At 44.3% G+C, this 12881-nt stretch overlaps 1 protein-coding gene across 2 annotated transcripts in view; it reads left to right on the top strand.

Annotated features, from left to right (window-relative positions):
- dlgap3 (discs, large (Drosophila) homolog-associated protein 3) overlaps positions 1–12881 on the top strand; it is a 108884-nt gene that overhangs the window by 80253 nt on the left and 15750 nt on the right. For both annotated transcript variants that reach the window (XM_070983940.1, XM_070983941.1), the window contains exon 3: positions 10283–11445. In XM_070983940.1, coding sequence (XP_070840041.1) covers positions 10384–11445 — 1062 coding nt within the window. In that variant the 5' untranslated portion in view covers positions 10283–10383. The remainder of the gene's footprint in view (positions 1–10282; positions 11446–12881) is intronic.

Below are 12881 nucleotides of genomic sequence, written 5' to 3' on the forward strand. Positions count from 1 at the left end.
CGTGATTTTGACATTTGTGGTTTTGCGTGAAATGTCTCAACAACTCAACTATTGACCAAATGCCTGCAGACATTGATAACATGACTTTCCCATCAGCTGTAACTTGTGTTTAGTGCTAATTAGAAAATATTTGCATGCTAGCTTGCTAAACTAAGCAGGTGAACATGGTCAACATCATACAGTGCCTGCTAAACATCAGGATGTGAGCGTTCTCACTGTGCACGTGTTGATGTTAGCATTTAGCTCAAAGCACCACAAAGTTTCTCATTGCCAGATTTTTATTGCAGATGTGAACTTTAGGCAGAAAACTTCTGCATCCTCCCGGCAGAGTTCTGTTCTCACTTCATAGCCTCTCTGTGCAGAGTGCATAAGTGTGTGTATGTGCATGTGTATGATGAGCTAAATGGAGGTAAGACAGTGTTACAAGTACAGCCAGCAGGAGAAGGTAGTACACATACAGACAAACACTCTGCCACAAAACAGAGTATTTTCACTGCCTGTCACTTCTCACCTATTGCACAGCTGTGTCCCTATTGCCAGGAGAGACAGAACACCTCTCAGCACGACATGGTTTTCATCTTTCTCAGCGTATCTGTAGGTTGCTGTGTGCTTTTGTCCTTGTGCGTGTGCACATGTAAAATGCATCCAGTTATTGATTCATTCAGCATGTGGCACAGCTGACACTGAGACCGCCTTTTCACTTAATGATGTAAACACTTCCCATTTAGCCGAGGTGACTGCTGAACTATGTCTTTTGCACCTTGATGAGATCAAGTGTTATTAAACTTCCTCCATCTGTTCGATATTAGAGTTCGCCAGACTGTAGGCTACACTTTTAGCACTGATATTAGTTTGCTCTAAAAAGGAGTTGCAAGGAGGTGGAAGGTTTGACAGGCAAAATAAAAATAGGAAATATGAGCAACGGAAAGGAAAGGCAAAAGGAAGCAAACGTCAAAGGAAAGAAAGCAAAGGTTAGAAGAGAAAAGCAAAGGAAATGAGAGAGTGTGAAAGAGTTGGCCCACCTCTGTATTGGCTCTGCCCTCAAAGCTACTGTACATGGCAATCCTACATCAAAGCACCCGCATGAGACGCCACACACATACACAGTATGCAAATGCGCATATACATTTTGCATGTATACTTCATTTGCATTTCAAACATGTTTTCATTTGTGTTTTAAACATGTTTAACGTAACACACAAATAAATCCTAACCTTGTATTGCTGACATGGTTGTACCTTCAGAAGACTAGCAGGGGTTGATCACAATTATTGATCCCAAGAAACAACTCTCTCTCTCTCTCTCTCTCTCTCTCTCTCTCTCTCTCTCTCTCTCTCTCTCTCTCTCATGGTGTGTGTGAGATTTATGCAAAGGTGTTCTACATGTAGTTACCTTGTTCACCAAGTAACCTAGCAACACTGGAGTCAGCTGGTTAGAAGCGTGTTTGGGTCCATCCCACTGCCTGTATGTGATTTGCATCTGTGGACACAGCTGCGCTCAGACTCGACGTATGAGCAGCAGTTGGAGAAGTTTGAAAGTGACTGGTGCTGGGAATCCGTCGACAGAGTTATGAATTATAACCACAGTGATCCGTCACACTGCATGACGTTAGTGTGTGAGTGATTTCTTTTTCTGATTTTGTATTTGCTCTTAGGTATGTCTTGCTGTGATTTTCCACCCCTGTGATTTCCTGTCAGTCAAACACTGGGTCAGTGTTTCAGTTTCTGTGGGAGGATTCTTCATTCTTCATTTTGTCATTTTGGTAACAGGAATTGGCGAAACAATCGCACTCCAAAGTCCATTTTGAAGCTTTTATCATATCTTGCAGTTCTCCTCGGCAAAAGGATTTTGCATGGATGGATTTGTGTGTGTGTGTGTGTGTGTGTGTGTGTGTGTGTGTGTAAAGTTTTCAGTGAAAAAATGAAAACGTCTGGAAACTGAAAAGAGTCCTTCTGCCAGTTTACAAGCACGTTGGCAAACTGTAATTGAGAATGAAAGTTCATTCTTGGCCAATGAAACAGCAGTTTTTCTTCTTCTGTTCAACCATTATTGTGGGTCAAGCCACACAGTTCAGTTGCAAACAAAATGCAAAAATGCATCACTGCTTCTGTAGCAGATGAATTTATTCCTACAAGAAAGCCCTTTCCCAAATGAAAATATGTAAAAATATCCAGTCTTTAAAGTTCCTTAAGATTTCAGTTTCGATGTTGGAGGCGAGCAGCCTGCTGCTTGCAACTCTTCATCTAACATCTTACTGCTCCCTCTTGTTCCAGTGAAAAAATTAAAAATGATCCTCTGCCAAAAATGGCTGTTGTTTATGTGTTGTGTAGTACACTTATATTATTTTTGATGAGCGGTCTGCATACAATAAAAGCCACCTAGTGTTCTGCCAATTGAATGCTTTTAATGTGAGATGTTGGGTCAATAGTAGCAGTAACATAATACAGCTCTAATACAGTGTTAGGTAAGGGCTGATATCAATGAGATACATTAATATACATTCATATCTATCTATCTTCCAGATTATTATTACTACTGCAAGTAAAGCAGCACAGTCAGAGGAAGTGGCACTTTAAAGCAACCAAACTTTATAAGAGTGGGAATAGACTCTGAGCTGCTGTTCAGTGTGTGTGCCTTTACGTGCAGGTGTGTGTCTTGATTCTCCTCAGAGCCGTGGTTTCTGCTTCTACCTTTGATTTCCTGTCAGGAGAGTTTGTAAAACAACACAACACGAGCAACTAGAGAGATGCAGGGAGAAAGAAGGAGAAGCGAATGTATTGAGAAGGTGGCAGAAAGGGGGAGCGAGGGGTAGGCGAAGAGATGGAAAGAGAGTTATGAAGTGGCAAGGTGAGGAGAGAAGAGCCGAATGAAGAAAGAGAGAGGGAAAGAGGGAATAAGAGGGATGTAAAAAGGAGAGGAGGAAAGGTGAGAAAAGGGGAGAATCAGAAAAACACTTTCACATAAGTTACAGTGTATGTGTGACTGTGTGTGTGTGTGTGTGTGTGTGTGTGTGTGTGTGTGTGTGTGTGTGTGTGTGTGTGTGTGTGTGTGTGTGTGTGTGTGTGTGGATTGGCGAGTGTTTCCTGCACAGGGTTAAGGTCTAATGTCTAATGGCTGACTGAATGAGGCTGTTACACTATTCTCTCATTGCCTTTGATCTCTGTTTACCTCCATCTAATATCCCCCGCAATGTCCTCTCATGTTATCTGAGGTAGGGTGGAAAAATGCCAGCAAATTACAATCGAGCAGCACTCTGCTAAGTGGTGTTGGTATTTTCCTTCTCATTAAGTCACAGTCAGAGGCCTTCTCAGGCTGTTTTCAGGCACATAAACATACAGCTTCATGCTAAATGTGTTTCTTCGTCACGTTATCCGAATCAAACTGATTAAAGGAGGGGTGAGTCATTCGGGAGAAAGAGTGTTGATATTGCCGTCTCTCCTTCTTCACAATGCTGTTACATGTTAGCATGCCAAATTTGCCATCCCTCTTGGTTCCCCCATCTCCCCTCTCCTTCGCTGCGTCCTGTGCATGATCACGAACGCCACCTGTTGCTGACTGGCTGGAGGAGTGTTGTGTGGCTCCGTCCGAGACACTTTGTTTGTTTCCCATCGAGAGCCGGAGCTGTGTACAAAAATCCAGCACGCACTGAGATCAGGCGGCTGGCAAACCATGAGGAGATCTTTCTTCATAGTCACTTTCTCCAGAATGACTCACCCCACTTTTCATCTTTGCTGTTTTACAGAAAAACGAATACATTTTGACATGATTACATGTATTCAAGAGAAGGGAATTCACCGAGTTCCTTGTCAGTTGAGGAAATGTACTCAAATACCCCAAAACTCAGTTCCCTTCTGTTTGATATCCTTGGTCAAACAGGATTTGTTTGCTCTGCATTGCTATGATAATGTAGTCGTTTTTGAAATGGATTAGCAATATGCATGGAGCATAGACAAAACTGTGTGGAGTCCTACGAAATGACCTGCAGACATTTGACCTGCACAAACACTGAAAACCTACATTGACACATGACACCAGTGGTCACAGCACTTGTTGTAAAATGACCTGTGTTTGCCCTCTCCTGAGAATTGACCTCTTGTACCGGCGCCTACTATTTCTGAGAGGTGAAATAGCGTGAGGTTGTTGGAGTGCCACGAAACCTCTCAGGGAGGAGGAAGGGTTGGTTTGGTATAATGCGTTTGATTCTTACACTGGAGACATCAACAGCTGATGTTAGTTTCTTTAAACAGGGTTTCTTTAAGAGTCTTAAAAAGTGCTGGATTACATTTCCTCCAAAAAAGATATTAGAAAGTCTTAAATTTAATTTACTGAAGTCTTAGGTATTCTTTCTTGCCTGTCATAGGCTGTAATGCCAGCCATAAAACATGCTTTTGTATCCAGCTGTGGGCTGTTGGGAGACATTACACCTCCATATACACTTTAACTAAGCTGTGTATTGCACGTTGTGTGTAATTAGTTGCGATTGATGCGACAGTACATTGTGCTCACAGGAGGCTCTTCAATCCATTTCAGTCAGCCCAACAAACACCACTACTGCTAGCTACAGTTGCTAGGACACTACAGTCTCATTAGGGGCAAATGTCAGTTTAAATTAAAACTTACATGAACATTCATTTTCTGACAACTGTCAGGTTCCATGTTGTGCTGATTTGATTTCTCATATCATTAGGAAGTACTGTTTTATGCTGCTATATGACATTAAAAAAGAGAATATATTATGGGGTTACCTTGAGGGCAGTGTAGTCTTGTGTAGGTGTGGGGTATATTGTTTTAACTGTAAATATGTTTTAAATGTGCTTATATGTGTATGTATGGCAAAGAAAATTCCAATTGAAGTTGAAGTGATTAAAAAAAAAACAAAAAAACGTGATGCTGACCCTGCAGGTCCTGTAAACTGAAGAGGCTGACTTGTTTAACTCTTGCTCACCGCCAAATGTCTAAAACCTGCCAGACAGTTCTGTTAACATTTTGTAAGACGAGGAGTGAAAGTGAAAGAATGGAAGATAGGAAGAGGAGGAAGAGGAGGAGGAGGAGGAGGAGGAGAGAAAAAGCAGGTTGTGCAAGTATGGGAGTATGGGAAGTATGGGAAGAATGAGAGATGGGAAAACAGGGCAAGAGGAGGAGGAGACTACGAGAGCAAGATAGAGGAATTGCCCCCTAGGCACTCTTCAATTTTGCCCTCATGATGGGAGCATATTTCCCCTGTGCTGTGGCCATCATCGCTCTCTCTCACACATTCGCTCTCACACTCTCTGCCTCCCTGTCTCGATGCATTTCTGTTATGTTTCTCTCCCTCTTCTCTGCTCATCATGGACGTCTCAAGCGACAGTCCATTGTCAGCCGCCATCCCCAACACCTATTTTTACTGTATGTCCGGGGTATGAGGGCCACGTGAGCGTGCGAGTGCGGCATATCCATCCTGCCAATTCCCTCCTGAAAGTCAGCAGCTACACGAATCATCCAAAATAGATATGAAAGCGTGTTTCAGGCCTGCAGGTGCGCTGCATTTTTTAAAACACAAAGCCATTATCTTCTTCTTTTCTTTGTGGGTTTTTCCATTTTTTCTATATTGGCCTCCCTCTCTGTATGCACAGAGCTGACAAGCTGCAGCTTGTGCATTTCACAGGTCCTCTTCCATGGGTCACCCTTGAAACGTTCCATCTTTGCCATCATCCTTGATTCTTTCTGGATCCTGATGGGTTAGCTACGGCAGTGTGTGCGTTTGTGTATGTGTTTATGTGTGTGTGTATGAGAACAGACAGTGGAAAAATGAAAATAGATCATTCATGGCTGAAAGCTGAGAAGAGCAAATCAGTCCTTCTGCCAGTTTCCCAGCATGCATGTCTCTCTGGCTGGCGAAGAAGGAAGTGCACGCCAACACACAGCTGAGCCAATCCTTCTATTGTTTCCATAGCTGTATTTATACATTTTGGCTATTGTCTGTCCCACTCTGCATGATGGGTGTGCAGAGCTCCAGTGGTTAATAGCTTATTTGAAGCCTACTGTAGGCTAAGGGCACATATGGACAGATACCAGGCTAATGAAAACTTCCACATTGTTTGACTACAATTCTATAAGGACGCTGTGCAGTTCACCTTCTTGTACTCTTAAATGAGCCAACATATCTGCCCCAGACCACACTGTCGCTTCATTCATTGAACCTGCAGTCAAACAAAGGCCGCATTCAGGCAGACAAAACCCACCACCGCACAGCATTTCAACAAAAGCCAAGACAGTAGCTGCCTTGTCCAAATGATTGTCTGGTATTGTCTCCCATACTGGTAGCTAAGTAAAGCCCAATTTAAACTAGTAATTCACAGTATCTCATACATATTAAAGGAATAGTTTGAGAGTTTGGTAGATTATTCACTTGAGATGATTGCGAGCACTCGCATTTCTGTGTGCTAAATATGAAGCTACCACCAGCAGCCGGTTAGCTTAGCTTATCATTTAGCATCCTAAAAAAGTTGTAGTTTTATGGGGGGTTATACAGTATGCCAAGAGTATTTCTTTGCTGGTAACTTCTTGGAGTCTGCACATAACCTTCCATAAAACCACAACATGGTGTTTGTGAGCTTTAAAGTTGCTTGTAGGTGGATTTTGTTACTTTAGGACAGTGTCAGCCATGTCCTCTTGTTTCCAGTCTTCAAGTCAAGGTAAGATAACCATACAGACATGAGATTATATCAGTCAATAAGCATATTTCCCTTAATGTGGAACTATTTTGCTTCCTCTAATTACATATCTTAGGTCATGAAATTTACATGAAATATTTATTCTCTTGAGGTGATGCCTTTCACCATCAGCCTGTTAATTCATGCTTCACAATCACTGTTCATAGCAAGTGTAAACCCTTATAACAGGACAGTTCTCACTGTTACTCTGCTGATACACTCATGTCAAAGCTGTGTGCTGCTGCAGCTCCATCCACCACCCCAGCTTCCCCTTTCTGCACATGAACATTTTTGTTTTAATGTCAAGATAAACATAAGTGACTGAATTATCACTGAAAGTTACATTAAATTGATTGCTTGGACCTGTAAACATAGAAATATTTGGATGTAGAAGTCTTCATCACTAAAAATCAGCAGTGTTCTACTGGGATTTTCATCTAAAGCTAATGTAATGCTCCTGGGCTCAAAGTGTTTCTGTCCACCAAACTTCATGGTGATATTTTTTGGAGCTATTCTGCCTCAGAACGGGCAAGATCATTTCCTTGAGGTGAAGAAAAATACATCAAAATATGTGTATCACTTCTGGTATTTCAGCTGTTGAATTTACAGTGAAACACCCTTTGACCCACAACTCACAGAGATGGCAGAGAGCAGGCAGACTCAGCTGTTAGCAAAGTGGGTCAGAGCAGCTGGCATGATCGCATGAATATTTAAAATGAAACAGCTCCAGACTGAAGCCTCTGTAACAATCACGTTGATGCCAAGCAGTGTTAAACAATGACAGCATGTTGTACAGCTCCAACTCCCTACTGAGCTGCTACTGAATATTTCTGCGTGCACAGAAGGGGGGGGGGGGGGGGGGGGGGGTTGTCCAAAGAGGAACAGAAATCTAGAGAGAAGACAAAAAGATGTGCCGTACAAAAGGAGGGAACGTAGGTAAGGTCAAATCAAATAATAGCAGGAGGTTTCGATTTTAATTTGAAGAGACCTCTGAAAACATAGAGGGGAAGTAGGCTAATGGAATTCTTTGGTGTGTAAAACATGTGTACATAATACAGGAATACCTCAATTATCTAACAAGAAATGAAGAAGAGAGAACACTTTTGGATGACAGACAGATCAGTAGAGGCCAACAGATGAAGAACACGAACAAACTTTTGTAATTAACTCAACACAGAGACGTGTTGACAGATAGAGAGCCAGGCGGACTGACAGGTTGAAAAAAGAAACGAAAAAAAAAACAAAAGAACGGAGGAGAGCGAAGGGAGGGAGGGAGAGACATGACTGGAGGATGGATAGAAGTAGGTCAGGAGGAGAGACAGAGAGGGAGACATGTGGAGGGAAGGATGGAGAGAAGGAAATAAAGGAAAGAGACAGGCAACATTTGGCTGCATCTTCTCTGCCTTTTCACTTGGGCGTCTTTTATATTTGCGCACACACAACCACACGATCAGGCATGTGTCGTGTGCGTGTCGCTGTGATTGGCAGTTCCTAGCCAGCAGTCTGCTCCAAAGCCAAAGACTTCATAATAAACAGAACATGGTTTAATTTACTCCTCCAGGCAGAGCAGCGCTGCTCACTTTGCTGTCTATTCACAAACAAGGACACACACATGCAAGTACGGCACACTGCAAAAAATATCCGTCCGGCCAATTTATTCGATTTATTTATAAATCTTTTTTTATGTCTTGCTTTTCTCAGAAGTTATAATGATACTGCAGTGATTGTTAATGTCTTTTGGACATGTTTATGGAAACTGCTTCTAAAAGTCTGGGTGAGCTTTTCCCATGACTCTTGACTGTTTGACCAACATGCATCCGGGACGCCGGCCCTGTATAGCCTATGAGAGCCTAGAGTTAGCGCCATCCACCCAGGTGCTGTGGCTGTCTGAGATCTGTCCACGGCGGGATGTTGACTTGGAGAGGCCCGTCGTCACGGCTACACCAATGACACGGCTGGATGTGGGTGAGCCTCCTCGGTGGCAGCTCTCATTCAGCCAATCAAGGCAAACAGGCCATGCTCTATTTAATGATTATCCCAGCATCTGTCCCCTGTCTCTCATCTCTGTGTGAAAGCCGGCAAACACGAGCGCAGATACACTCACAGGAGCTCAGTGAATCCCATCCAACCGAGCAGCTCGATTCTGGCTTTCTTCGAGTAATTTCATCTCAATTTAATCAAATCTAGAAATGAAGGGAAATGCTCGCGTGCCTTATAACCAGGCTGCGTGCCCCTGATTGATTATATAGTTAGCAGACAGCGTGGTTAATAGAGGATGTGATTACAGCAGCAGCAATTAATGCCAGTCCAATAAAATGCATGATTACCACATTTGGAATGTAATCTCAGTTGTTATCCTTGTGCAGAAAGGCAATACAAAGATAGGCTTTATCCTGTTTCCATTGTGTTTACCTTTACTTACAGCAAACAGAGTGTGTGGGTGATAACGTTTACATTGTGCCCCGTTCTTGCTGCAGCTTGGCCAGGTGTATTGATTTCATTTCCACATTTGTTTTGTGGAGAAGGTCCCGTCCACTTCTGCACTTTTCTCCTTGCAAGGCAACAGTAGGGATGGGTTCTGCCTCATCAACTGGAAATTGTGAATCGTGCTATTGTTCATCTGGCACTCAAAGAGTGAATTTGCCATTTAATTGATAGCACAGAGGTTAATGAATATGCTTGGACGCTTGCCGCCACTCTATTTCTCCCTTGCATTAGGATGCAGGTGATCAATAAATGCACTGTTTTCCTCAGCTGTAAATCATGTGACTGCTCAGAGACTCCCTGTGGGCAAGGATGGAGGAAAAAGAGACAGACAAGGAGTGCTGGGCTGATGAATTTAACGATAAACGGGAGAGAGAGAGGATCGAGATGTGCTAAATGGGAGAGTGAGGCAGAAACTGAAGAGACACCGTGAGAGAGAAAGAAAGGCTAATATTCTTGATTTATCAGTCAGGCAGCCTTTGAAATGAATGAGAAAGCCGTCTGTGGCCGCTTATTGCAGCCTGTGGGATGAATGCTCACTATTGCACTGTTTGTCTTTGGTTGCGTAAAAAATGAAGTGCAAAATCAATAAAAATGTTAATCAGAATAAGAAACAGTTTTCACTCTCAGTTTATCAGACCACTTGATAGAAGAGACCCAACAATCAGATATCAATCTACAAAGTCACTATTTTTTTGTGATTCATTTGTAAATCATAGCATGAATTACATTCCACTGCACCTTCCAGCTTTGTGTCTCTTACAGACATATACAGCGCAAAAATGCCAAATAAGATTATACCTGTACTCACTCTGAATCATATTCTTTCAAGATGATATCACTGTTTTCATGTATTCTAAACATTGCTGTAGTACAAATCAACAGCAGCTACTGAAGTAACGCAAGAGTGACTGGCAGTAATCAGCAACACCTACTCATCATCTCATGATTATTTTGTGTAATGAGATAGAAAAATATTTTGGATTGCAAGACTGAACTCTAGATTCAATTATTTGATACGATGGATATTTTCTTCATAAATACAGTGTGCTCACTGCTGTTTCCCGAGATACAAAACTTAAAAGTGATTCTTTTTGTGCCTCCAGGTGAGACCGGTGCAGCCCTGTCACGCCCACAGCGCCCCCTTTCGGCCCGGACGGCCCACCACGCCCCGGCGCCTGTGAAAGGGTACCATGTCAGCCGTAGCATGTCCCAGCATTCCTCCGGTGGTGGCGGAGGAGGCCCCTGCCACTGCACGCCTGAGGACTGTGACGGACCAGGCAGAGAGTACTACCAGGGTCACAGCGACGGCCACTACTACCCTCCAGGAGGTCCAGCAGAGGCCCTGGCACTGGAGAGGCACCATTCCCACCCCCACTCACACTCCCATAGCCACTCTGGAGGAGGAACCTTCCCCCGCTCCCACCCCAGCCAGCACCCACCTCTCCAGTCGTTTGACTCTTGCGAGGAGTGCCTGTCCTCTGGCCACGGGGGGAAGATGCACCGCATTCCCCCGAATCTGATAGACCAGTTTGAGAAGCAGGTGCCCTTTCATCCTGATGGCTTCCACACACTGCAATACCAGCGCACCACTAGTGGGGGTGCCGAGCAGCGCAGCGAGAGTCCGTCACGTATTCGACACCTGGTCAACTCTGTGCAGCGCCTCTTCGCCAAGTCCCATTCCCTGGAGGCACCATCAAAACGGGAGTACAACGGGACGAGAGGAGGCGGGGACTACCGTGGTGAGAGAGGAGGAGGCCACAGGAGTGGAGGGGAGGACGGTGGAGGTCACTACTCAGGCCACCAGCCTCGCTCAACCAGGAGGAGCAAGTCTCGAGAGCGTAGCAAGAGTGGAGACTCGCGGCACGAGTCAGGCAGACGCCACCGCAGCAGGACGGCAGGCTGGTGGAGCTCTGATGACAACCTGGACAGCGACAGCAGCTTCTTGGTCAGCGGGGGCAGACGAGGGTATCCCAGCGGACACGAGAGCCTGGATGCAGCCATCCAGGAGCTCACCATGAAGAGGCCCAAGGAGCGTGGTGGTGGGCCAGTGGCTGGGGAGTGCGTGGCCTGTACCACAATGGCTTTGGCCGGGAATGAAGGAGGGGGGCACCACGGGCACCACGGCCATTCCCTGAAAAGGAGCACCTGGTCAGCCATGACAGTGAGTCAGGCCAGGGAGGTGTACCCATCCAGGGGAGGAGCCTATGACAAAGCCCTAGTGCCCATGGAGAGTAAGCTGAAGGAAAGGACCTTCCACTACCTGCAGGTGTGTGTCCACCTGCATGCCAACCACTGTTTATGTGTGTGTTTGTGTGTGAATATAATACGTTGGTGACTTCTGCTCAATGCTGGTCTGCAGCAAAAAGGAGCAAATTGTAAGGTTCCCACATATAAGGACAATGTACATCAGTGTATGAGGAAGCCAACACTTTGCTGTGTTCTCTCACAGAAAAAAAGTGGCAGTGAGCCTGTAGGTTAACCCTTAGCTCAAGCTTACAAATTTTGCATGAGAAATTTCACACCTTCTTTTCAGAGTCATAACTCAGTCAATCATGTTACTCTTTGCAGTGATAGCAGTGGCTCCAGTTTCCATTTAATGTCCAATCTTGATTTTGATGATTTCAAAATCACGGACAGTCCTTATGACTCCACATCATTGACGGTTGTCTCTACATCTATGATTACTGTGTGCAAGAAGCATTAGCAGCTAATACAGCACAACTTCATGGTACAAATTCACCTAAATGTAAAGAAATACAGGCTAAAATGTACTCATATGTAGCCAACAGCTAACTCACTGACTCTATGACAACTTAACACTTCTTGTTTATAGTAATTGAAGCATACAAGAATCTCCATCTGTCCATACAGGTGTTCGCTGTGTGTTAAAATCTCCGTTCACACAAAATGCCCCATAACAACTGCATTCACCTTTTTTTTTTTTTTTTCCCACAAAAATTTTCAAAAAATAAGAAGTAAAACTTGAAAACTGAGCAGCCCCGGGTTCACAGGGCTAAAGTCCACCTGAGAGACCCATGGACTGGACTGTCTTGCTATTTTGCAGTGAGTCAGAAAACAGTGATTGTCACTCATACAGAGATTATTTCATGTCTATCCCAACAGTGCATCTCTCAGTTCCTCTCACCACAGTCTATCTCCATACCTAACATGCAATTTTCCCTTTCCCCTTTCTCCCATTCTGTATACATGAATTCCCTAAAATGAAACACTAATGGCTGTACCTACAAAGTCAGCTGAAAGAGCACACACAAACACACACACACACACACACACACACACACACACACACACACACACACACACACACACACACACACAAACCTCCAGCTGTGCTGAGGTAGAGCTGCCATGCAGGCTGTGTTTCTACGGAAACAGCAGGTAGCCACAGGAGTCCCTGGTGTTTTTCCAACTCTCATCCTTTAGACACAGCTGAGCTCTGCTGATAGTAGAGACAGCGAGAGCAGGGCTGTGTGTGTTAGTGTTTTCAAAGGACTAACCCCGTACAATTCGCCTCTGTGCCGTAGGCTACCATCACATTCACACCTTAGGACACGAAATGAACTTCCCCACTGCAGCCTTCCTCGTATCTCCAGGTGTCACTTGCAGTTTCGTGAGAAGCGGAGAGATGGCGTGGGGAGTGAATTTTTGCTGAAGTCAGCCAGATTGATCCATGGCTTCAGA

Source organism: Chaetodon trifascialis, chromosome 17, assembly GCF_039877785.1.
Source record: "Chaetodon trifascialis isolate fChaTrf1 chromosome 17, fChaTrf1.hap1, whole genome shotgun sequence".
Lineage (NCBI taxonomy): Eukaryota > Metazoa > Chordata > Actinopteri > Chaetodontiformes > Chaetodontidae > Chaetodon > Chaetodon trifascialis.